This window comes from Bos grunniens, chromosome 24, assembly GCF_055505025.1.
Source record: "Bos grunniens cultivar Pamir isolate PY7600 chromosome 24, Bosgru_T2T1.0, whole genome shotgun sequence".
NCBI lineage: Eukaryota > Metazoa > Chordata > Mammalia > Artiodactyla > Bovidae > Bos > Bos grunniens.
The window spans coordinates 63,407,642-63,434,673 of NC_141188.1; the positions used below are offsets into that span (position 1 = coordinate 63,407,642).

General features: G+C 45.3%; 1 protein-coding gene across 6 annotated transcripts; it reads left to right on the forward strand.

Annotated features, from left to right (window-relative positions):
* On the forward strand, positions 1–26,033 carry SERPINB12 (serpin family B member 12). Of its 6 annotated transcripts, none has more exons than XM_086373730.1 (9): positions 3,677–3,722; positions 6,393–6,682; positions 13,458–13,643; positions 16,615–16,749; positions 17,460–17,600; positions 19,135–19,252; positions 20,062–20,204; positions 21,321–21,488; positions 22,950–26,033. In XM_086373730.1, the coding sequence occupies exons 3-9, from the start codon at positions 13,476–13,478 to the stop codon at positions 23,352–23,354; spliced, it is 1,278 nt and encodes a 425-aa protein (XP_086229856.1). In that variant the 5' UTR covers positions 3,677–3,722; positions 6,393–6,682; positions 13,458–13,475; the 3' UTR covers positions 23,355–26,033. The 6 variants fall into 6 exon arrangements, with proteins under 6 accessions (XP_086229858.1, XP_086229856.1, XP_086229857.1 ...); XM_086373731.1 differs by having other exon boundaries at positions 6,393–6,619; XM_086373732.1 differs by lacking the exons at positions 3,677–3,722; positions 6,393–6,682 and adding an exon at positions 1–112.
* The last annotated feature ends 999 nt before the right edge of the window (positions 26,034–27,032 follow it).

Sequence of the window (27,032 nt, forward strand, 5' to 3'; positions counted from 1 at the left end):
TCCTTAGTCATTTCCACAGGCTGTAAGACGTGGCTGTTTCTTCCTCTGTCTGGTCTTGAACTGACTTCATCAGAGCAGACTTTAGCTGGAGACAGTCCTCACTGACTTATAGGTATGTGCTTGGATGGGACAAACTGTTGATGGCGGAGGTGCCTGTTGGGACTCATTGTCTTGGTATTGAAGCTGTATGTGTTTCAGATCTTAGTTTTGGGATCAGAGAGGCAGGCGGGTGCTAATACCTTCCTGCTATTTTCTAGCATCATGACTGAGCACCTTAACTTGCCTGAATCCTGGTTTTCTCATTTATCACCTTGGGATAATAATATCTCCCTCCCTGACATATTGGAAGGACTCAATGAGGTAATGAAGCTGGAAGGCCCTCCATGAATGTTCATTACTTGTAGACACAGGTCATACAGTCTGGATAATAAGCCCTTATTACTTATTAGGGGTCATGGGTGCAGGAACAATCACACTCTTGACATTGTACACCCAGTGTCTGACATGTAGTAGGCACTCAGAACTTAGTTATTCATCAAATAAATGTCTGGGTCATTATTTTATTGCAATAGTCAAGGAGCTTAGAATTTTGTCTGAGGTTAAGTTCAAACCAAGATGCATATTTTTATTACATTTGTTCTATGTAAGGAGAGGTTATGTATCTAAGGATGTAAGATTTTCATGGACTTTAAAAATTATAATATGTCATCATTTAAAGTAAGGATGAGCAAGTGCTAGTCACTCACTTGTGTCCGACTCTTTGCCACTCCATGGACTGTAGCCCTCCAGGCTCCTCTGTTCAAGGGATTTCCCAGGCAAGAATACTGGAGTGGGTTGCCATTTCTTTCTTCAGGGGATCTTCCTGACCCAGGGACATAAAACACATCTCTTATGTCTCCTGCATTGGCAGGCAGGTTCTTTACCACTAATGCCACCTGAGAAGCCCCGTACCAGATGTAACATTCCAGGCAGAAAAAGACCAGTTACTAAAGGGTTAACTGATTGGCTCATACATAACTCTTGATGCATCCTTACATATGTAGGTGAAGTTATCTTACTCTACACTTGATGAAACCCTGTTTTTACAGCTGCTGCCACAGAAAAACTTCTTTAACTTGCCTTGAACAGAGCACTGACCTTCAAAATTCCTTCAAACTCTAGCCTAATTCTCTGACACCATAAGTCATTGGTATTAGAGACTGACTGACCTTCCTCAGTCACTCACATGAAATTACATATGGAAGGTTCCAAGTGGTGCTTGACACATGGTGGAGATGCTCAACGAATTCTCTTGCCCCCTCTAGTGATTTATCATAGTACCTTCATATCTAGTTACGCTCAGTGGAGGGTTTCATCATTACAAATCTCCAGGGGATCTTCCCGGTTCAGGGCTCGAGCCCAAATCTCCCACATTGCAAGCAGATTCTTTACCATCTGAGCTACTTGAAAAACCCATAGAACAATCGCAGTACTCCAACTTTTTTAGGGTTGCAAGACACAGTCATCTGTAACCAGATCTTTGTTGGATTATTTGAAAGAATGAACAGATGCAATCCTAGATGAAAGATATTCAAACAAGCATTGGATCTGCCCAGGCACCCAAACTGGAGCTGGGCAGAGATCCAGGGAGCTGGGCAAACAAATCACCCTGTTGTGAATGTCAACAGCACACGTTTTGCGTGGCAATGCTGGGCAGCGATCTCAGGAAGTAGTTACCGATCAACTGCACGAAATAGTCGTTGATTCGCAGGCTAAAACTTTCCAAGCCCTTGTAAATCAAAACCAACGACCAAACTCAACTGAAAAATGATGGTTTTAGAGGTTTATGGAAACATTTAGAGAAAAAAAATCCATTCGCATTTGCTAGTGAAAAAATGAAGGCAATTCACAGCAAAAGTGAGTAAGCAAGGACGGCCACGGCGGGGCAGGTAGATCTGACCTATGGTTCACATACCCAGTTATATTGGGGTGTAAAATGTGTTCTTTTTCTCCCCAGCTTTACCGAGGTATAACTGACAAACAAAAACTGTATGTATTTAAGGTATGCAAATATTTTGATATCTGCATACGTTGTGAAATAATCACTACGATGGAGCTAATTAACATATGACCACCTCATATTATAAAGTATTCTTAAAGTGCTGGGCATTATCTGGGTAAATTCATGTCGTTCACTTTATGGACTTACTGAAATTTTTACCTCCCTCTGTCTCACTGCTGAAGTAAACTGTCAGCAGTCCTTATTACCAAGGGTTAAACCAAAAGGGAAGCAACAGCACTTATGTGTTCTGTGTTTCCCAGAGTTGAGAGACCCTGTTGATGTTGAGCTACTGATTCCCACTGGTTGATATTTTACCTTCTAAAGTGGTTTTCACTTGTCCAATTTATACATCATCTTAAGTAGCTTATGTTCTCCACCTAAGTTTACAAACACATAGAGCATATACAACAGTGTATATTCTCCTTAAAGGCAATACTCTCATTTTAAAAAGTTTTCTTTTAAATTTCCCTGTATTTAAAACAATAATTGTATTTGTTGGGTTGGAGCTCACATAATACTGTTGTCTGACAAGAAGTTAGAAAAGGAAGACAAAGCTGTCAAAAAAGGAACCAAGCCATAGAGGAGTCCTTATTTTGTCCCTAACTTGTGTTGATTGCAAAGCTTTTACTGTTCCTCTCTCGTTAATAGTTACAGCCTTTGTACCCTATTCAGGAACTGCCCTGTTTATGGTCATAAACAAAGCAGGGTCGTGGAATGCTAGGACTAGAATGACATCAGAAATTATTTATTTCAGTTTCAAAACTATTTTTTTTTTCAGTTGTGGAATACATTTGTCTGATAAAAGCTTTATTGGGAGCCCAATAAGGAAGAAAAAAAGAAAAGAAGGGTAAGAGGAAAGACAGAAAGAAAAGGAGGAAAGTGGGAGCAACTGGGGTCTATAGTCATTTGAGGAAATAAAAACAAAATAGATGAGCAGGTCACAGAGTGCAGGAAGGGAAGCTGTACAGGTTTTCTGGAGACACTGGTCCAGAATTGATCAGTCCTTTGTTTCTTAGCCAACTAGTTCATTTCTAGAATGTACCTCCCATCACCCTGCTCTGCCCCACCCCGTCTCTGTCAGCAGGTCTTGATAATTTCCATCTTCCCGTTGTTATTCAACTATTCAAGTAGATAAATTAAATAGCAATCCCCAACCCCCACCCCAAAGATGCTGCAGGGAAAACCCCCAAAACTTTGAAAATAACTTAAAGCGTATTTTGAAAGTCATTTGTAATAGTTAAAAAAAAAAGTTTTGAATAAACTATAGAAATTCAAGCATAAGAGAATATCCAAGACATGGGTATAAAGTAAAACGGTTCTTTGCATCTTTATCTAGTATCAGGGTTTGGGTTGAAAGGTACAGGTCAGCTATTACTATGAGGTCTCTATAAAGAGAACCAGTTAGAAAGATCAAAGGAAATATACAAATAGTAAGTTAAATGCTTAATGTAGCTGAAGGCACAGAGTGTGAGGATTTGTTTAAAAGTGTGGGACACGCATTCCTGTTTCTTTTGTTTCTTTTTTTTGTCATTAATCAATGACAGTTGTACCCCGGATGCCGAAATGGCACTTGGAAGAATGCCAGTGTGGGAGGGGCAGAGTTCATATATTTCCATTCCTGACAGGGTGTGGATTGAAACTCGCCTGGCCAGCTGTTAGGAGCACCTCTGAAGGCAAGAAGGTAAATGCTCGCATTGCCTGTTATTTTTAGTGATGGACATTGCACTGGAATTTTACATTAAATGCTCGAAACCCAAAGCTGACTTGATTGAAATCAAAGGCTGTGCAATTTTATTTTTATTAAATCAAATATCTTTTAAAACAGGACAATTTGTTTTACGATGGTTTGAATTTTTTGTAAATGTGGCAATACCTGTATCTTTCACAAGTATTTCTTGTGTAAGAATTGTTTATCATTTACTTAATTATAACCAGGCTTTATATTTATTCCAGTAAAATGGTATCACCTATGTGAACTTAGAATTTCATTCTTGGGTTCTTAATAGCTTTGTGGAAATTATAAAAAATTATAAGTCATGGAATAATTTGGGGATATAAATTTTTTCTTTCTATTCTATATAGGTAAGAATAATTTCACTCAATGTTTTGGGTTGTTAGAAAATCTGTTTAGTCTAAGCTTTAAAATTTTCACTTTAAAGGAAATCATATTTTAATAAGTGAATAATTTCTTATATATAGTAGGAAATTAATCAAAAGTTGATTCTATTGTATAATGTCTATTGATTACAGCTGCCTGCAGAATGTATACAGTTAATAAGAAATAATTATCATCTAATATTTCAAGCATTAGAATTGCTTGCAATGGAAAAGAAGTAAATGATAGCTAATAAATCTATAAAAATGTAGCAAGTGCTCATATATGCCATCATTCTTTATGATGGGATGCAAAGATGAATAGAAACATGGAACCTACCCTCAAGAGCATTATGCTTTGGAAGCAAAGACGTGTGCTCAGTGTGTGGTCCGGTGCTGACCGTGCTGACCGTGCTGACCATGTGGTCGGTTGCTAAGCTGTGCTGACTCTTGTGACCCTCTAGCCTGGAGGCCACCAGGCTCCTCTGTCCGTGGGATTCTCCAGGCAAGAAGACTGGAGTGGGTTGCCATTTCCTTCTCCCGGGGGTCTCCCTGACCTAGGGATGGAACCCAGGGATCTTTACTCAGTGGTAAAGAATTGCACTGCAGGTGGATTCTTTACCACTGAGCCACCTGGGAAGCCATGGAAGCAAAGATAGAAATATAAAAAACAGACAGAGTGATAAGGGAAACAAATATACAAATGTGTGTGCTTCATGTGAACAAATATAAATATGTTTCATATATACATATGGTTGCAAGATTAGAAAGCACATGGAAAAATAAAGGCAATTGATTTGTCAGTACTGTGAGAGCAAAATTCAAATTTATTGAACTTGTTTGGCCTTGGGAACCATGTTCAGTATCTTGTAATAACCTATAATAAAAAAAGAGTCTAAGGGTTTGCTGCATTGCAGGCAGATTCTTTACCATCTGAGCCACCAGGGATGCCCCTGAATAGATAGATATATGTATATACGTAACTGGATCACTTTGCTGAACTTCTGAAACTAACAGAACATTTAAAATCACCTATATTTCAATAAAAATTAAACAAAAATAAAAAACAAACAACCCCCCAAAGTGTATTGTGCAGATGGAAGTACCTCATTACTGATATTCTGCCATTTGTACAGCAGATTTGAATTTGAGAATCAAAGTTCTTCTACTTCGTTACTTGTTAGGTAAATAACAAGTCACTTACCTGGGAAGTACAATAGGGAAAAATATGATACTTTGTTATTGATATCAAAGTGACATCTTTTTTTTCCCTGAATTAAACTTGCTCAGTAGCACCAGCGATGGCTGGCTTCCCTGGTGGCTCAGCAGTAAAGAATCTGGCTGCAAGTGCAGGAGACATGGATTGGATCCCTGGGTCAGGAAGATCCCCTGGAGGAGGCCATGGCAACCCACTCCAGTATTCTTACCTGGAGAATCCCCGGACAGAGGAGCCTGATGGGCTGCAGTCCATGGGGTCACAAAGAGCTGGACACGAGTGAGGCCACTTAGCAAGCGAGCATATATGTGTGTGTACCTGGTTCACTTTGCTGTACACCTGGAGCAAACCCAACATTGCACATCAACTACATTCCAGTGAAAAAATCATTTTTAAAAATGGCCACACCAAGTGACCCACCACACACCCTATGGCAGGGAGATGCCTCCAGCGGGTATATGTTTTACTGATGTCTCTGAGCGGGGACCTGGGCTGTAGAAAAGGACCACCCAGAATGGCACCCATCAGGGCTGTTCTGAACTGACCTCTCTGCCTTTGGGCAACTCAGGCATTTGTTTGTCTGTCCTTCCAAGACTCCTATGATCTACCCAGGAGTTCTCCTCTAGATTGAATATTTGCTGGAAAATCTTTTCCACATTGCATTGAAATCTGTGTAAATGCATCATAAATGTAGATTGGAATTGCAAGACTGCAAACCCTTTTATCTCAAATCCAGACTGACTTACATAATTTAATATTTAAGTCCCCAAAACACCTCCTGCCAGCCATGGTGGTGGTGTTTAGTCACTAAATCATGTTCGACTCCTTGCAACCCCATGAACTGTAACCCACCAGGCTCCCTTGTCCATGGGATTCTCCAGGCAAGGATGCTGGAGTGCGGTGCCATGCCCTCCTCCAGAGGATCTTCCTGACCCAGGGACCGAACCCAGGTCTCCTGCATCTCCTGCATTGGCAGGTGGGTCCTTTACCACTAGAGCCACCAGGGAAGCCCCACATATACTTATATCTACTCTTTTTTAGATTCTCTCCCCATATAGGTCATTATAGAGTATTCAGTTTTGCTCTGGAGCAAGAGTGTTACCTGTGACCGCGGGCAGCGAGGTGCAGGCGGAAAGAGGGAGGCTTTGAACTTGGGCTGAATTGACTGGTGTGAACATCAGCTGCATCACTCAATGGCTGGATGTACAATGAAGATACTTTCTAGACTTATGAGATGTTTTGAGAACTACAGACAACGTTTATGAAATGTGGGTCACATTGAAGGCTCAAATGAAGTGGTAGCTGTTATTACAAAGTCATCATGGGTGAAGGTAGTACTAATTTTTTGAGCTGAATAGATTTTTGAGGGACCTTTCTCTCTTAAAAAGTTGTTTCAAGTCTAAAGATAATGATGACTGAGGTAAATTATGTACAAGTTTTTCAAGTTGTAGTTTATTAAGTGGCAGCTTACATCAGCAACCAGCCTTTAGGTTTAGACCTAGCCAAACAGAAGCTTCGTGTGTGGTGGATCTTTTCTAGATTAGATATAAAGTACTTCCTGTTAATGTTTGGGGAACATATCCTATTTGTATCTGGAGCCAAATTTCACTGTGATAAGTTACTCTTGATGTTTGAGTATAATCTTAGCTCTTGTGTTAAACACAAACTTGCAACGCCTAAAAATGAATTGCCATGTTTAGTGATATATTTAGAGCATATTTTAAAATTATATATAACTTTAAAAAGTTATATATGTATATACACTCCTACATATAAAATAGACAACCAACAAGGACCCAATGGGGAAATATAATGAATATTTTGTAGTTCAGTTCAGTCACTCAGTCATGTCCGACTCTTTGCGACACCGTGGACTGCAGCACACCAGGCTACCCTGTCCACCACCAACTCCCCGAGCTTGCTCAAGCTCATGTCCATTGAGTCAGTGAGGCCATCCAACCATCTCATTCTCTGTTGTCCCCTTCTCCAGCCTTCAATCTTTCCCAGCATCAGGGCCTTTCTCAGTGAGTCAGTTCTTTGCATCAGGTGGCCAAAGTATTGGAGTCTCAGCTTCAGCATCCAATGAATATTCAGGATTGATTTCCTTTAGGATGGACTGGCTGGATCTCCTTGCAGTCCAAGGGACTCTCAAGAGTCTTCTTTAACACCACAGTTCGAAAGCACAAATTCTTCGGCGCTCAGCTTTCTTTATAGTCCAACTCTCACATCCCTACATGACCATAGGAAAAACCATAGCCTTGACTAGACAAATCTTTGTTGGCAAAGTAATGTCTCTGCTTTTTAATATGCTGTCTAGATTGGTCATAACTTTTCTTCCAAGGAGCAATTGTCTTTTAATTTCATGGCTGCAGTCACCATCTGCAGTGATTTTGGAGCCCCCCAAGATAAAGTCTGTCACTGTTTTCATTGTTTCCCAATCTATTTGCCGTGAAGTGATGGGACTGGATGCCATAATCTTAGTTTTCTGAATATTGAATTTTAAGCCTACTTTTTCACTCTCCTGTTTCACTTTCATCAAGAGGCTCTTTAGTTCTTCTTCACTTTCTGCCATAAGGGGGTTGTCATCTGCATATCTGAGGTATTGATATTTCTCCCAGCAATCTTGATTCTAGCTTGTGCTTCATCCAGCTTGGCATTTCGCATGATCTACTCTGCATATAAGTTAAATAAGCAGGGTGACGATACACAGCCTTGACGAACTCCTTTCCCAATTTGGAACCAGTCTGTGTTCATGCCCAGGTCTAACTGTTGCTTCCTGACCTGCATACAGGCTTGTAGTAGTAGTAGGTTTGTAGTAACCTCTAAGAAAAAAGAACCTGAAAAATAATTCACTTATATAGCTGAATCACTGTGCTATCCGCCCAAAAGCAATACAGCGTTGCAAACAACTACACGTCAATTTAACAAATCAAGAGAATTAAAATAAAATATGTAATATGTATATGTATGCACATAAAGTGTTAGTTGCTCAGTCGTCTCTGACTCTTTGTGACCCCAAGGCTGTAGCCCGCCAGGCTTTTCTGTCCATGAGACTTGCCAGGGAAGAATAATGGAGTGGGTTGCCATTTCCTTCTCCAGCAGATCTTCTCAACCCAGGGACTGAATCTGAGTCTCCTGCATCGGCAGTGGACTCTTTACCGCTGAGCCACCAGGGAAGCCTGTTCTGCAATAGAGTGTGGATTTCTCAAAGGCAGAAACTGTCTTGTTCAGTTTATCTTTTCATACTCAGTGACTAAGCCAGTGGGAGAATTTCATAAACGCTTGCTTATCAAAACATTAGATTATTGTCAGATTTAGCCAGTTTCTAATTGTAGAATTAAAAAAAAACCCTCAGAAGATGATTGCCATTTAATTAAGTTATTCAGTGTTCATGTTTTCCATAGTTTAGAGTTTTGTATAAAGACAGGTGGCTCAGAGGGTAAAAGTGTCCATCTGCAATGTGGAAGAGTCGGGTTTGATCCCTGGGTTAGGAAGATCCACTGGAGAAGGAAATGGCAACACACTCCAGCACTTTTGACTAGAAACTTTCATGGACGGAAGAGCCTGGTGGGCTACAGTCCTTGGGATCGCAAAGAGTTGCGCAGGACTGAGCCACTCTTGGGCTTCCCTTGTAGCTCAGCTGGTGAAGAATCCGCCTGCAATGTGGGAGACCTGGGTTCGACCCCTGGGTTGGGAAGATCCCCTGGAGAAGGGAAAGGGTACCCACTCCAGTATTCTGTCCTGCAGAATTCCATGGACGATGTAAGTCCATGGGGTCTCAAAGAGTCGGACAGACTGAGCGACTTTCACTTCACTTTCACATGAAGCCAGAAGGATTCTCCCTATTATAGATGCTCACACAGAGTCATCAGTATGCACTGCCACTCTCAGGGCACTCTTCTCTTACTACGCTTTCATCTCTGCCTTGGGAGGGGAGGTGGTGCGAAGCTATGCTGCCTTCTGTGGAGGCTTAGAACTAGCCTACAGGGTTGATGCTGTTCAGTCAGTCCTGTCCAACTCTTTGGGACCCCATGGACTGCAGCATGCCAGGCTTTCCTGTCCTTCTCTATCTCCCGGAGCTTACTCAAACTCATGTCCATTGAGTCAGGGTTGGCATCCAACCATCTCATTCTCTGTTGTCCCCTTCTCTTCCTGCCCTCAATCTTTCCCAGCATGACAGTCTTTTCTAATGAGTCAGTTCTTCGAATCAGGTGGCCATAGTACTGGAGCTTGAGCTTCAGCATCAGTCCTGCCAATGAATATTCAGGACTGATTTCCTTTACAATTGACTCTTTCAATCTCCTAACAGTCCAAGGGACTCTCAAGAGTCTTTTTCAGTGCAGTTTGAAAGCATCAACTCTTTGGCACTCAGCCTTCTTTATGGTCCAACTCTCACATCTGTACATGACTACTGCAAAAACCAGAGCTTTGACTAGACGGTTCTTTGTTGGCAAAGTAATGTCTCTGCTTTTTAATATGCTCTCTAGGTTTGTCACAGTTTTTCTTGCTATCACAGCTAACTCGGTTAATGCTCAGGGAAAGAGGACAAGATGGTAGTTGGAGCCACATTAGGGAACTTATGCAAAGTTCACAAAATTGAGTGCAGATTCCATGTTCTTTTCTTTTTAAATATTTCTTTCTTTATTTGGCTGCATTGTGTCTTGGTGGTGTCAGGTGAGATCTTTCACTGAAGCACATGGGCTCCCCACTTGTGGCCTGTGGGCTCCGCAGTTGCACAAGGGCTCAGTTGCTCCGTGGCACGGGGGATCTTGGTCCACAGCATTGCGAGGCAGGTTCTTAGCCACTGGGCCACCAGGGAAATCCAGATTCCTTGTTCTTTACGCACAAATGGGCAGAGAGAGTTTGGTGGTGGTGGTGGGGTGGGGCTGGGGTGGGGCTGCTCTGCATCTCACAGAGTAAAGACAATTCCAGAATGAGAAACGAGGGCCCAAAGCAGTACATTCAGTGAGAACAGGCCCAGGCAGGGGGAGGGCTCAGCCTCATCTTTTCCCCGCCAGTGTTTCACTGTGTACAGGTTCCCTCACCTCTGCCGGCCTGGTTTTTTTTTTTTTTTGAATCTGGGGAAGAAGGGAGTGGCCGGCATGAACAACTCTGCTCTTTTTAAAGCAGGTAAGACACTAATTGTTGAGGTCTGTGCGTTGTCATGCCAGAAAGCAACGCCCTTTCACTCTGGGCCACATCCACACCAGGGAACAAGGTGAAGCTGTGCAAACAGCTGGGAGCCAAGGGCTGGGCTGGGATCATTCAGTCGTTAATCCAAGTCCATTTTCCTCTTCAATACTGTCTGCATCAAATCTTCTTTTCATAGCAGGGAATAAATAGCCACAATGGCCATGGCCTTCCCCTCCCTTGATACCAAACTTTTTTTTTTGGCCAGGCCATGTGGCATTTGGGATCTTAGTTCCCTGATCAGGGATTGAAACCACGCCCTCTGCGTTGTGAGTGCAGAGTCTTAACCACTGGACCTCCAGGGAAGTTCCCATTCCAAAGATTTTGGTCAAATATCAACATTGGTTGTACAGCCAAGGCTTTAAAAAACATAAGGCTATTTTTTATCCAAAATTTTATGATTTAACAAAAGCCTGTGAATCCCCTCAACTCAGATATTTTAAAATTTATTTGATTTCTCTACTCTTTTAGTCGACTTGTCACTACATGAGCTGTGCTTATAGGCAGAATGTGTTGGAGGTGAAGATATTTTTCAACACACCAAGTTTAGCTTTCTGAGGTGTGAGGCATTACTGAATTTCCAGACGCACCAGGAACATATGTTTCTTGGAAAGTACCTTACCGGAACCCAGTATTAATAGCACAAAATGAGAAATACAGTTATGGACAAATTTGGCAGAAAAAAAAATGTGACATTAAACATGGACCAAAGCCAGACCGAGAGGAGGAAGCGCGTGTGCAGTGGGCGTGCGTGTGGCCAGCAGGCCGAGAGGAGGAAGCGCGTGTGCAGTGGGCATGTGTGTGGCCAGCAGGCCCTACACTGAGGGGCGACGCAGCAGAAATAGTAAATATAGTAGAGGGAGCACTTAATCTGGATAAATCCGTGGAAGTTTTTAAAAAATTGATTAATTTACTTTTGCTGTGCTGGGTCTTCGTTGCTGCATGCAGGCAGTCTCTGGTTGCCGTGCGTGGAGGCGGCTTCCTGTGTGGGGCACAGGCTCAAGGGGCAGAGGCACAGTCATTGCCTCTCAGGCCCAGTTTCTCGAGGCATGGTGGATCTTCCTGGACCAGGGACCGAACCTGTGTCCCTGGCACTGATAACAGAATTCTTAACCACTGGACCACCAGAGAAGTCCACAAGTGGGACTTAATTCCTCAGTTTCTTCATCTCTAAAAAGGGAGTGATAGTATCTAACTTCGGAGAAGGCAATGGCACCCACTCCAGTACTCCTGCCTGGAAAATCCCATGGACGGAGGAGCCTGGTGGGCTGCAGTCCATGGGGTCGCTAAGAGTCGGACACGACTGAGCGACTTCACTTTCACTTTCACTTTTCACTTTCATGCACTGGAGAAGGAAATGGCACCCCACTCCAGTGTTCTTGCCTGGAGAATCCCAGGGACAGGGGAGCCTGGTGGGCTGCCATCTATGGGGCTGCACAGAGTCGGACACGACTAAAGTGACTTAGCAGCAGCAGCAGTAGTATCTAACTTGCAGAGTAGGATTAAAGCTAATATATATAAAACATACATCTGGCACAGTTTTAAAAAGTTGCCTAATGCTATCTTTTTGAATTAGGGTTTATAGACTAAAAAGGTCCATACTTGGGACTTGCCTGGGGGCCCACTGGTTGGGCTTCAGCACTTCCAGGGCAGGGGCTCGGGTTCCATCTCTAGTTGGGGAACTCCCAAATGCCGCATGGTATGGTCAACGAAATAAAAATGCAAAAAAAATTTTAATAAAGGTCTAAACTGGGAAGATGCTAAAGATGCAGTAACTATTGCCTAACACTTACTGTGGGCCTCATGTCTAGTGGTAAAAACACAAATAAGAGGGCTTACATTTCCATCCTGGAACACCACAGTAGTCACAGGCAAAAAGACAGAAGAAAGGACAGCTCATCTGAGAGGGATGGGTCCAAGCTGAAGGCTTCGTAAGAGTCTCTTGAGTCTTCTGGAGTAGACTTTTGGTGGGCAAGGTTTAGAACCACTAATGAATTCTAAACCTCCAAGATCTTTCAAGGCTTATTATCTTGAACAATGCCAATGACTGACTTCAGAGCCCCATGTCCTGTAGGCTGCATGTGGAATGAGTCAGGAGGTGAGTATTTTCCAGTGGACACAGCCCCGGATGACCAGCTGGACGTTTCCGACGTTGTAGAACACAGAGGGGAGGGAACTGAGGAAACACTTAGGTGAAGGAGTTGGAATGACCTTGGTGGTCAACTTGACCTTGGGAAATGGTAGCCTTTGACTTTATTTACCTAATTAAAGGCAGTTCTACAACAAAGTAAGTAGAATTCCTCTAAAGATATGTTTAAACTCTAATCCCTGGTACCTGTGAATGAGACCTTATACGAAGTAGGGGGTTTGCAAATGTAAACAAGTTAAGGTGAGTTCGTGCTGGATTAGGGTGAGCCTTAAACCAAAGGCGAGTGTCCGGATGTGACACACAAGGAAGACACGGGAAGGAGCACGATGCGAAGCTGGGGGCCGAGGTTAGAGTGATGTCTCTACAAGCCGAGGACTGCTGCCAGGGGAGCTGGGAGAGAGGCATGGGACGGATCTTCCCTCAGAGTCTCCGAAAAACTCCTTGGTTTTGGACTTCTGGCCTCCAGAACCGTGGGAAAGTCCATTTTTTGTTATTTGAGTTACCCGGTTTGCAGTGATTTGTTACGGCAGGCCCAGGAAACTGATCACACCGCTTAATGAATACAGATCTCTATCTGAGTCAGTATCAATATCCACATCTCCATGTATATACCATGAGGATAATGACCTTAGTTTTCCAGTTTTTAATGACACGGTGACTAATGGTGTATGGTTGTATCTTGGGTGTTTAAAGCGACAGCTGTTTACCTACTGTGCCCTGAGGATCGTTTCTCTCTCTCTTTTGTTTTGTTTTCTTGTTGGTTTCAGAGTGTCATCAGATTCACAATGGACTCTCTCATCGCAGCAAATACCAAGTTTTGCTTTGATCTGTTCCAAAAGATCAGCACAGATGACTGTCGGAAGAACATCTTCTTCTGCCCGCTGAGCCTCTCGGCCGCGCTCGGCATGGTCCGCCTGGGGGCCAGGAGCGGCAGCGCGCGCCAGATCGACCAGGTGCGGACCGCGCTCCGCGTCCGGGCGCAGAGTCGGCCCCGATCCCTTGGCAAGCCTGACTGTTCCCTGCGCCCCGGGGTTGCTGGGAACTGCATTTTCATTTATGGGGCACGCCCTGCTTTCTCTTCAATCCAACCGTACTTCCAGGCTCAGGGGCGCCCCTGGCTCCCTGAGGACGCCTGCTGCGTCTCACCTGACAGCTGCTCTCCTGTCTCTGTCTGTCTGCGTGCGTGCTCAGCCACCTCAGTCGTGTCTGACTCTTTGCAACCTCACTGACTGGAGCCCGCCAGGGATTTCCCAGGCAAGAATACTGGAGTGGGTTGCATTCCCTTCTCCAGGGGATCTTCCCGACCCAGGGATCCAACCTGCATCTTTTATGTCTCCTGCATTGTAGGCAGATCTTTCCCTACTGAGTCACCAGGGAAGCCCTTGTCTGTCTACATGTCTGGTGCTTTTTCTCTATATAATTATTGATACCAATATTGCCAGTATTTTTTAATATGTGCGTGTGTTTTCTCTCTCACTCATTCCATTAAATAAAAATGTATTAAGCACCAGTTATGTATCCAGTGGTGAAAGATTCTGGTGTCCTCCTTGACTTTCTCTCTCACTTCACATCCAGTTTGTCAGGAAGGACTGCTGGCTTTTCTTTTGAAATACATCTATGACTCCGGCCCTCCCCACCACCTCCCTGATGCCTGGATCCAGATTCCTCACGAGTGGCCTTGCTTCCACTGTCAGGGTTCTCAGCCCTGGTGCCAGAAAGATTCTTTAAAACCAAAGTCAGATCTTGTTTCCTGTTGGCTCAAAACCTGGACTTCTATTTCCCTAACGACAGAAGCCTGAGTTCTTGCAATGGCCTGTGAGGGTTTGGGGGTCCGGGTTCTGGGTGACCTGGTGACTCTCTCTCCCTCGCCTCCCCTCTCTCTGGCCACACCGACCCCCCACCCCTTCCTTGGGAAATCCACACCCACTCCTGCTTTAGGGCCTTTGCTCCATCCCATGCCCCTAGGTGACTGATCTAGAACTTAATCTCCACTTCAGGACTGTGATCAGAGTTCACTTTCTCAAACAGATTGAATTTGATTTCTCAATTTAAGGCTACATGTGTTTGTGTGTGTGTGTGTATGTGCGAGTGTGTATTAGTTGCTCAGTCCTGTCCTACTCTTTGCGACCCCATGGACTATAGCCCTCCAGTCTCCTCTATCCATGGGACCCTCCAGGCAAGAGAATACTGGAGTGGGTAGCTGTTCCCTCCTCCAGAGGATCTTTCTGACTCAGGGATTGAACCTGGGTCTCCCATACTGCAGGCAGATTCTTTACCATCTGAGCCACCAGGGAAGCCCCTTAAGGCTGCATACTGACCCCCAACACTGTGAGATTCCCTCTTGTCCCAGCTGCTTTCCCCACATGCATTTTCCATCTTCTGACATACCGCCTAGAGTAATTAATTACTATTTCATCCCTCTCCCACTAGAATGTAACCTCTCAGCGGGCAGGACTCTGTCCTAGAGCAGCAACCCAATACAAATGTGTAGAACGAATGAATGCCCTCCAGTAAACCACAGGCTCCTGAGGCCGGCCTTACAATTGCCTGATCTAGTCCAGAGTGCAGAGGCTAAGTGTGAGCACAGCGTGTCCCTAAAACGAAAGAGTGAATTATTGGATTGAGGCAGCAGGTGTGCGGGGTCATTCGACTTTATTCATGTGCTTTATTTGGTGTGTTACTCCGCCCCAGGTGGCGCAGTGGTAAAGAATCTGATTGCCAATGCAGGGGATGCAGGTTCAGTCTTCTCCAGAAGATCCCCTGGAGAAGGGAATGGCAACCCATTCCAGTGTTCTTGCCTGTAAAATCCCATAGGCAGAGAGGCCTGGCAGGCTACAATCCATGGGATTACAGAGTCGGACACGACTTAGCGTGTCCATGCGCACACACACACACCCCCCTTATTCCATTAGCCACACTCGGCTAGATTGCAATCGGCATCCTCCAGGCCAGGTTTCGGATGCTCCTTCTCCAGGCTCTTGAGTGTCACAGCAGACCTACCATGACGATGCCAGATGCCCCCCTTGTCTCCCATCTTTCTGCAAAGCTCTGGATAACTTATCTTCTGCTGTACTGATTTGAAGCTCTAGGTCAGCACAGTCTAACACAAATATAATCTAAGCCACATATGTAATTAAAAACTTTTTAGTAACCATGCTAAGAAAGTATAAAAATAGATGAGACTAATTTTAATAATATATATTATTTAACCCAATACCTTGAAAATATTATCATAGCAACATGCAATCAGTTAAAACATTTAAATAAAAAATTTTATGTTCTTTTTTTTTCATATTAAGTCTTCAAAATCTGATGTGTATTTTATACTTCTAGTCAATCCAGGCCATCTCATAGCCAAGTGTGACTTGCGGATGCCTTGATAATCTTTTAGCTTGGCTACATTCTTTCTTAAATGCAGGGGCATAGCATTCTGTTTACTTCCCATCCTTCCACTTCACAGCCTGAGTCAAAAGAAACATGTACCTTTCTTTTTTTAAAATTTATTTTTAATTAGAGGATAATTGCTTTACAATATTGTGCTGGTTTCTGCCAAATGTCAACATGAATCAGCCACAGGTGTACACTGTCCCCTCCCTCTTGAACCTCCCTGCCACCTCCCCCCCATCCCCCCCTCTCGGCTGTCACAGAGCCCCAGGCTGAGCTCCCTGTGTCAGACAGCAAATTCTCACCGGCCGTCTAATTTACAGGAGGGGATGTACCTGCCTCCATGCTGCCCTCTTAGTTTGTCCCACCCTGTCCTTCCCCAGCTGCCACCTTTCTTTAAACCGTTATTTAAACTGTTAATGATTATTTTGTTTAACTCTGTAATCCTTATCATTGCCACGTTATAAAAATGTTTCTGAAGCTGTTCAGACTTCCTGCTGTTTGTGTGGTCTGAAAGACCCCATCTCCACTCTCGCGCAGGTACTGCACTTCAACGAATTTTCCCAGAATAAAGGGAACGAGCCGGATCCCTGTCTGAAAAAAGCAGAGCAAGAAGTGCCTGCTGACAGCAACCTGGAAGGGCAGAAGGAAGTGACGGGGTCCCTGACCCTGCAGGTGGGCCACCATGAACTCTGCCCCTCCGTCCAAAGTGCTCCTCCGGCCTGTCCTGTGTGAGACCACAGTCTTTTCTCCTCCTGAGATCCTGGCAGACCTCAGCAGCCACAGCCGCAGCAATAATCCCAAATGACCCAATTCCTTTCTGATTATGCGTCTTATGTGTCCTTGGCTGTAAAGAGTAGGATCTAGAATCTTCTGCTTAGGATCAAGAAGCTCAGACCATAGTCCCAGCACTCACCTAGGTTTACAGGCCACGGTTCCCCAGGGTGGAGCTAGGCTGAGGAGGATGGGGTGGGGGAAGCAGCTCCCCACGACTCTCTCTCCACTTCTGCTGTTTCCTGCTGGAGTCTGTACTGACACTGAAGGTTTGTATGGGTTGTCTTATACCAGGAACTGTAAAGATATTCTCCAGTTTGTATATCCTCCTACGTTAGGAAGTTTAAGACTCTTTCTTGACTCTTTTTGAAAACAGAGGAAAACAAGGCACACTCATCAAAATGCAGTGTGCTTTGTGGGGTCCCCGTTTTCGTATTTCCCGCCTGATCTTGATCCAACGTGGGAGCCAGGACAGGGACCACGCCCACCCTCCGTCCCTCGCTTCTTCTCCGCTTGCTCCCCCACCTGGTAACAAAGTGAAATGACAGCTTGCTTTATGAGGCTTTAACGCGTTTTAGTTAAGATCACGTTTTATTTCTTCCTTTGTTTAGACCGAGTCTTCAAAGGATGAGAGTGGACTGCTCAGCTGCTATTTCGGGCAGCTTCTCTCCAAATTAGCCAGGATCAAAGTCGATTACACCCTGAGTATTGCCAACAGGCTTTATGGGGAGCGAGAATTCCCAATCTGCCCGGTGAGTTAGGCGTGGCTGCTGATTAAAACCACCCTTTGACTTATATTTCAAAACCATCAGGGAGCTGGATTTCTCCCCTGCTGTCTAGAGCCCAAACCTCTGGCAGGAGGAGGTGGCGCTGGGATGTCCAGGACCCGTCTCTCTCTCCCCCACACCTTCTGTCGCCCTCCTCCCAGTTTTCCACTTGCACACTTCAGGAGGCCCCCTGACGGATGGGAGTGGGCGGGGAGCGGAGGGCCACGTGACGAACAGCCTCTGCAGGCCTGGAGCTCGTGTGGGTTTGGTAAGAATGCTCTCTCCTGTGACCTTGACGGTCTTTCCCACTCACGGTGCCCGGTAGAGGCACTGGTAGCTCCTCTCCCAGCTGGTCCCTCCCTCACCGCTCAAGGCGCTTTTCTAAAACCCCCTTTTATGCCACGATCAGGCCACATGCCTATGAAATTGTACTCATTTTAAGATGCGGTGCAGTGTGGCCGAAGGAGACTGACTGGAGCCAAAAGGCGCAAGTCTTGTCTCTGTGGCTAAAGGCTTTGGAACCATCCGGGCTTCAGTTTCCTCTCTCGCCACTAGAGAGAGCGAGTGAGCCGCAGTGAGCGTGAGTGGGCGTGACCAATGCACAGGCGGGCCACGAGCGTCAGGGGCGTGTTTCAGGGGCGGGGTCGCGTTCTTGGACCAAAATTAGTATGTTCTCTTACAATGGAAATGAGATTTTATATGTTTTTTTTTTTTTTTAAACTAGCTTTATTGAAATATAAATTCATATAAAACACAACTCACTTATTAAAAATGCTCACAGCAGTGATTTCGGTATATTACATTACAAAATTCTTTAAAATTGTGGTAAAATATCTATAGCATAAAAACTGCCATTTTAACCTTTTCTAAGTATGCAGTTCGGTGGCATTAGTTGTATTCACAGTGTTGTGTAATGATTACCCTATTTCCAAAACGTTTTCATCACTGTGAATAGAAACTCTGTACAGTACGATTAATCAGTGTTCTAATTCTTAAAAACTTAAAGCATTTTACAGCAAAGGCTCTAAAGTTACTTGCTATTTGTCCTGTGCTGTGCTTAGTCGCCCAGTTGTGTCCGACACTTTGCGACCCCACGGACTGTAGCCCACCAGCCTCCTCTGTCCACGGGGATTCTCCAGGCAAGAATGCTGGAGTGGGTTGCCATGACCTCCTCCATTCCAACTCAGGAATCGAACTGGGGTCTCCTGCACTGCAGGCAAATTCTTTACCAGCTGGGCTGTGAGTCTCCACACATGGGATGTCCAGGTCTGGTGGGAAACCTAGTGTCCTTTTAACCGTGGACTGCTCCCTAATAAGCATTCTACACCCTCAATTAACACTACAGGAAACGAAATGTCTCTGTGTAATTAAGTCTGGGGGTAGATAGAGACCCCATGCACCCAGTATAAATGACTGGGCACTTCTTTCTCATTAGGCTTCTCACGACTGCTTCACTCCTAAACTATTAGCATAATTGTATGGTTTTATGTCACTGTTTCCATTTATCTCAATTTATCAGGAATACTTAGATGGTGTGATTCAATTTTACCACACAACGGTCGAAAGTGTTGATTTTCGGAAAGACAGTGAAAAATCCAGGCAAGAGATTAACTTCTGGGTTGAATCTCAATCCCAAGGTAAGAAAGACCCAACACATTGGAGGTGGTGTTCTTTTCCATTTAAAAGAAAAAGTCAGCCCAGCTTTGCAGATCACGGGTCTGTCGGGATCCGATGCTCACGTGTGTGGATTGGGTCCAAAGCTTGTTGTGCGGGTGTCAAACAGTTAAAGTGCTTGGATGCTGCGGGTACTTATTTCTGGCCCTTTGCTCCATCATAAAGGTGAGATGCCTTCCAGCCAAGTACAGTGTCAGCTGGAGGCCAATTAGTTCCATGTTTCTCTAAGGGTCAGTAGAAAGATGGTGAATAGAACCTGTTTATTCAGAGGGAAATAGAAATAAGATCCTAATTCTTGCCAAATTTTACCTAGATTTACAGATATTTTCTGAGTGAAGGAGTGGTGGTGGTGTGTAGTGAAAATTTGAGTTCAACAAAAATGGAAGGATATTTTCAATCTGACTTTTTTGGGGGTTTAGTTTTCTTGGATTAGGCTTCCCTGGTGCCTCAGTTGGTTAAAGAATCCACCTGCAATGCAAGAGACCTGGGTTCGAACCCTGGGTCAGGAAGATCCCTGGAGAAAGAACTGGCTTTCTACTCCAGTTTGTTTGCTTGGGAAATCTCATGGACAGAGGAGCCTGGCGGTCTGCAGTCCCTGGGGTCACGAGAGTTGGACACGAGAGCAACTAAACCACCACCAATTTTCTTGGATTACTTCCTGGATGAGACATACTTTAGTCCTGAGAATACTAAACTGCATTTTAAAAATCTGTCTACTTGAATACTTTTGCTACAATTCATATTTGGGATGTTCTCTGGAAACTTTTTTTAGGTAAAATCAAGGAACTCTTCAGCAAGGACAGTATCAACAGTGAGACCGTGCTGGTGCTGGTGAATGCTGTCTACTTCAAGGCCAAATGGGAGAAATATTTTGACTGCGAAAACACAGTTGATGCCGTTTTCTCTCTAAGTGAGGTACCAGAGCACTGTTTTCTAGATATTCACTCAGAATTTCCACCGAATGATGGGCAGTATGTATACTCACATCTAAACTTAGGTCTCTGGGTTACGACTGGCGTTTACAAGAGCATTTGGTTATTAATGAAAATCAGTGCCTAAAGATTACGAAGCATTTTTGTGCTAGGTGCTGCACTGAGCATTTTTCCTTCATTATTTCATTTCTTCCCCAAAATGACATTATGGAAATAGGTGTTATTAATAGTCCTACTTAGGAGTCCAGGGGGAAAAAATGCGTAGGTTACTCAGCCAAACTCATGCGTTACGATTCACGTGTGTATTTGCCTCAAAAACCTGTGTCCTCACTTCAAAAGAGCAAATATACATTATCAGTATTATATATATTGTATTTTGTATATTGTATGTGACTTATGACTATATATGAGTATTATACATGCATAGAAAGAGACCCAGTAGGGAACATACATTTATCTATCAGCATAGGTAATGCCAGGAGAGAGACATGGTGTGTACAATTGTTTATTTTTCTACATTTTCTAACTTTCTGCACAAGAACAGCTGTGCTCTTCTCTCCAGCATGGCACGTGCTCCTCTGTCCATTGGCGACCTGCCGCATACTGTGAGGCTGTCATGAGGCTTACGGTGCCCTTTCCTCTGGCAGAAGCCCAGGTGGCAGGAGTTGTTATTTAGTACCCAGAAGCTTAGCATTTAACTAAGTTTCCCACTGATGCTTCTGTGGGGCCATCCAGGCCAGTAGGGATAGAGCATCCCGGGAGGCCAGAGGCTGGGGTGGAGCAGGTAAGGACGAGGAAGCTGGCAGGGCTGGTTTCAGCTGGAGAGGCTGTGGGTAGACACCTGGATGGACATCCTACCAACAAGGGGTCTTAGGAGCTGAAGAACCTACCAAAACCATGGAAAGATGGGATGTTGGCAAAGTAGGGGCCACCTGGTCAGTGGGCAGAAGGCTTTGTTAGACTGGACCCCTGTGGCTCTGAACTTTCGGGGGAAGCCCCTTCTCACCTGGACTGACCGTGATTTCAGGGAAGTTGGGGACTGTGTGGGTTTGTGAGCTTCTTGTGGCCATGCTGTGACTTTCTACCTTGTCTGCCTCAGAGTGAAAAGAAGAATGTGAAGATGATGAACCAGAACGGGCTGTTCAGAATCGGCTTCGTGGACGAGCTGAAGGCGCAGATCTTGGAGCTTCCGTACACAAAGGGGAAGCTTGACATGGTCGTGCTGCTGCCGTCCGGCTCTGCGGACAACCTGAAGGCCCTGGAAGAGGTAAGTCTTCATTTGCACATCTCTGCAGCTGCAGTCCAAGGGGGCGCAAAGAGTCTGACACCACTGAGCGACTCAGCATCAATGACGACAGCATATTTTGGGGCTCCCCTTGTGGCTCAGATGGTGGAGAATCCTCCTGCAATGCAGGAGACCCAGGTTCAACTTCTAGGTCGGGAAGATCCCCTGCAGAAGGGAATGGCACCCCACTCCAGTACTCTTGCCTGGAGAATCCCATGGATGGAGGAGCCTGGTGGGGTACAGTCCATTGGGTTGCAAGTAATCGGACACGACTGAGCGACTAACACACACACACACACACACCATATTTCATCATATCATCTTGAGGAAGGATGGTATCTGGGCTATCAGAGAATCAGAGAATACATACGAATCTGAATTCATGAGATATTTATTTCTCATTTGTCGAGAACTAAAGAACGAATGCCAAAAACATTGGATAGGACTTTTTTTGCTCATCTCGTGGTTCTCTGCAGTTATTTTTCCAGACCAAGGGATCTGGAAGCCGAGGAACTTGAGAATTGCAAAAATGAAGTAACTTTTCCTTTTTCCTGAATATCCTGACGTCTGGCCTCTTCTCACACTATTTTGCTGTAGCTCAGTTAGCGTTCCTTTAGCTTAATCCTCTTCCTCGGTCCTCGTGCTTGGACAGAAGTGGAGATGCTGATGTTGAAGCAGATTACTTGTGAAGTAGGAATTAATAATAAAGGTCCAGCTTGGTGGGGTGGGGGTGGGGAAGAGAGAAAGTGAGACAGAAATACAGGGATATGGGAGAACAGGGAGACAATGAGAACCATAACTCTTACTCCAAGTTTATCATGTGCCAGCGCTACGTGAGGGCTTCCCAGGGCGCTCAGTGGTGAAGAACCCGCCTGCCGTGCAGGAGACACAGGAGACGCGGCTTCCATCCCTGGGTTGGGAAGATCCCCTGGAGAAGGAAATGACCCTCCACTCCACTGTTCTCACCTGGAAAATTCCATGAACAGAGGAGCCCAGTGGGCTGCAGTCCATGAGGCCACAGAGAGCCTGACATGACTGAGTGACTGAGCACAGCCGTACTATGGGAAGTACTTTACATACATTAGTTTGCTTAATCTTTGCAAAACTCCAGTGGTATTACCTCTGTTTTATAAAGAGGAGGTTGAACTTCAGAATATTAAGGATTGGCCAAGCTCACCTGATGTAATCTAATGAGCTTTGCTGAGCATTGAACACTAACCTGTCAGACACCAAAGAACAGAGGAATCCAAATTTTCTGGTATCTTTTAAAGAGGAAAGAGATTTTCTTGGAGGACTTTTAAATGAAATCAGAGGATTCTGAGGCAGAGACCTTGAGGATTGTTACCAGCGGTGGAAATAGATTCAGGCCCCCCTTTGAAGTGTATAGGGCATCCTTTGCAAGCTCATCATCTGACCTTGAATATGATTTTCTTCCTCTTGTAGCTTGAAAGGAATATCACCTACGAAAAACTCGTGTCCTGGAGCAGTTCAGAAAATATGTCAGAAAAAAGAGTAGCTGTCTCCTTCCCTCGGTTCACCCTGGAAGACAGCTACGATCTCAACCCTATTCTACAAGACATGGGCATCACGGATATCTTTGATGAAACAAAGGCTGACCTTACTGGAATCTCTCCAAGGCCCAGTTTGTACCTGTCAAAAGTCGTCCATAAAACTTTTGTGGAGGTGGATGAAAATGGCACCCAGGCAGTCGCAGCCAGTGGGGTTGTCGGCATGGAAAAGTCCTCACCATCCTGGGAGACATTTAACGCTAACCGCCCTTTTCTCTTTTTCATCAGACACAACAAAACCCAAACCATTCTCTTCTATGGCAGGGTCTGCTCTCCTTGAAAGGGGAACACGGTCTGGTGCTTGGAGCTGGGAGAAAGCGATGATACGATTCACCCCTGGTATCACAGGGGCATTTGCGTTTCGCTAGCATCCAGAGCTGACTGAATTTCATCACGACTCCACGCTCGCCACCTCCGGCCGTTGGTCCGCACTTCTCCTGACCTTTCTCTCACCCTGTCGCAGGTTCTCATCTAAGTCCTTTAGTACTAAAAGGTCCTGCTTCCTCCCTGAACTTTCACCACCCTAAGCTTTCAAGCATATAAGTTTACCTGCTGTGACCTGAAGGTCAGCATCATTGAGGACGATATAGATTCTAAGTTACAGACCTCCTTATAAAGGAATCCTGAAAGTTCAAGTCATTAGTCCGCTTCTAGGAACTGGCAGACGCAGGAAACACTTTTCCACGAGTCGCAAGAGAAAGGTTTCCGTGGGATCTGTTTTGGAAACTCAGCCGTGCTCCTGCTGCGACCCTGTGCCCCGGGCGGGGCGCTCCTCCTCTTGCTGTCTTCTGCTGCCTGGAGGGTGTCCTGTGGGGCTGGGCTTGGTGGCGGCTCAAGGGAGTAAGACTCCCCCAGCGGCGAGCATTTTGCAGACAGCAGAGTGGCATTTGTCTTGTGAATCTGACATGGACTCAGGAGAGTAGCCAGTGAATTAAAGAGAGACGTAGTCTCAGTTTTCCTTATAGAGCCATCACCATGAGGCACTTCCTCTGTCTCTTCTTCACACCTGTCCTCAGAGAATTCTCCTCTGAAGTTGCTCCTAAGGGCTTCCCTGGTGGCTTGGACGGTCAAGAACCCGCCTGCCAACGCAGGAGACCTGGGTTGGATCCCTGGGTTGGGAAGATCTCCTGGAGAAGGAAATGGCAACCCACTCCAGTATTCTAGCCTGGAAAATCCCATGGACAGAGGAGCCTGGTGGCTGCAGTCCACGGGGTCGCAGAGTTGGACACGCCTGAGCAACTGAGCTGCACCGCACTGGGCATGCGCTAGTGGCTCCTAAACAGCACGCTGCAGGAGGGAGGGAGGGGCCGCCCTCACTGCTGGCCCCTCCTGTGCCCTCCCTCCATCCTCTGCCACGTGGCCTGATCTGTCCTCCCAGAGGGCTCCTAAGAGCCCACCGGGGCCTGGGCACGATGCTCGTGGAAACCCTTTCCCATCAACTGCAAGCCAGATACCAGAGCGTTCAAGACCCCAGGACACAGGGCCTTTGTTCTCGGAGGTGTCGATCTGAGTTCTTGATCTCTGCCTCAACTGCATGGTCTGGAGTGACCACTGACACTCTCCGGTAAAGGTGGATTCTGGTCTGGCTTGTGGTCCGGTTTCCCTGCCCTGTGACTGCCCTCCTCCCGGCTGCCCCTGTGTTGGTGAAGTGTGGCTGTAGCTGTTTCTACGGGAGGAGGTGGGTTAACTTCACCTGCTCCTGTGCTGGGCCTTCCCCTGGTTCTGTCTGTGCTCTCTCTCGTTCTCTCTCTCGTTCTCTCTCTCGTTCTCTCTCTCGTTCTCTCTCTAGTTCTCTCTGAAGAGACAAGGGTCATGCCCTTTATACAGGCGTCTCATGGTTCAGACTTGCTCACAGCATAAAAGATTCTCATTGGTAACATGAGGCTGTTCTTCCAAGTCATTTACCCAGAATACATCTCCCACGTGTCAAATTTGTCTCAGATAATCAAAAATCGTCTCTCCCGTGGTTCCCTTTTGAGGGTAGGGTTTCCAGGGCTGGTTCCATACTGACCTGACGGTGCGGCTGGACACTGACCTTGATCTGTATTATGGGTCTGGCATTGTCTGGTGTTGCTTTTGTTCTTATTCTTTTCTTTGCTGTGCATATTTTCTCATTTGCATTGGGGTTTTTCAGAATTTTAATCACGAAGGGAAAATGAATCTATTTACAATAAAGAGAAGAGTGTGATTCTTAAATCTGTCTGAAGTCAGTAAATGCCATCTTTACTGACCTTTCACTAATCAAAATGTTTCCTAGTGAATAAAACATTTTTGTCATAAAATATGTATTATGTGTTACCAACTGACTTTTTTTAGTGATATAAATACTTTTAAGCTCTTCATCCAAAAATGCAATAACACATACCCTATAAAGCTAACAATTCTTTTCAGTTATTTAGGAATAACACATCTTGTGCCAGCAATAATTCTTTTCCCAGCTTTCCACCCTAAGTACATATAAAGACATACCAAAAAAGATGAAAACTCACAGTAATTCTAAAATCTAAGAATGATGGCCAGTGGATCATCAGAATAAGGAAGACACCTCTGCTGATCGCACGTCGATGTGGCCGGGTGGAAAGACACAGCTGAGAGGGGACCTGGGAGCTGCCTGTGTGCCAACCTGCCTCATTTTCTCCCCCCAGTGCCATCCCCTGAGTTCAGAAATACAAGACAGCGCCAGTCTAAACCAGGCACCCATCTCTCTACTTCGTATTTGTTGCTGTCTCCCAGCCGGAGTCTGTGTGGGATGGACGTGTACACACTGCTGTGTTGAAAATGGATCACTGACAAGGACCTATTGCAGAGCACAGGAGCTCTGCTCAGTGTCACGTGGCAGCCTGGATGGGAGGGGAGTTGGGGGAGAAGGGATACTCTTATATGTATGGCTGGGTCCCTTTGCTTTTCACAACATTGTCAATCTGCTATACCCCAATACAAAATAAAAAGTTAAAACAAATCTGTTTTCTTTCTGAAACCACTGAAGACTGGATGAAGCTCCCCGAGTCTGACTCAGAGGAAGGCGAGGGCAGGAGCGTGCTCTCCCGTCCAGGCAGTGTAGTCATTCCAAGTGAAGTCCTTCTGGGGGAACAAAACCAGAAGAGCCCTGGTGGAGATGTTGCTGGGTTTGTATGGTACCTCTCTGCTTTGCGTGTCAGAGTCAGGCCATCTGAGGAAACAGAACCACAGAACCACAGTAGATGGAACCCCTGAGACCTGGGGAATTAAGCTCAAAATTAGAAGCCCTCTGACTCTCTTTTCTACTCTCAAACCAGCATGAGCGACCCTTCAGTATGTCAGCCGGAGGCAGTGAGGGCCCGGTGGTTGGTGGGCTGCAGTGGGGGCCAGAGAGCCAGCCAGGGCTGGCGAGTCGGGAGTGGGATCAGCACTTCTGGTCCAAGGTCTCCTCCGTCCACAACGCTGCAGGCCGACACATGAGACAACATCGTCAAAAATGTACTCACTCACGTCTACTCTCGATGTTCTGGCAAGAGAACCACGAGCACAGTAACTAACAGCATCCCTGGCGCTCCCTGCTTCACAGGTTCTGTCTGTTTCATCTTAGTGCAACTCAAGTTCTCTTTGACTGCATACATTTTTCTTACAGATTTCTGCCTGAAGTTGCTCTTCAGTTTCCCCTTAAACTGGGGTGAGCCAGAACTTCTAGTGCTTCATCCCCGATGGCTGTTTACTTCTTTTGCACGTGTGGCTTTTAATAAAACCACCATGTCCTTAATCTGTGCTGCAGGTCCCGTAAGTGGTGACAGGGAAAGGAAGCTGAGCGGTTGCCTCCATGGGTTTCTTTGCTCCAAGGTTGAATGCCAGCTTCAAAGTTGTTCTTTCTTCACATTGCTAACATTGTATTCTTGCTTTTCCGAATCTACTGTCTTATTCTTTTCTTCTTAATACCATCTCCACAAAATTTATCCCCATATTTGCACACCTCTTACCAGTATAT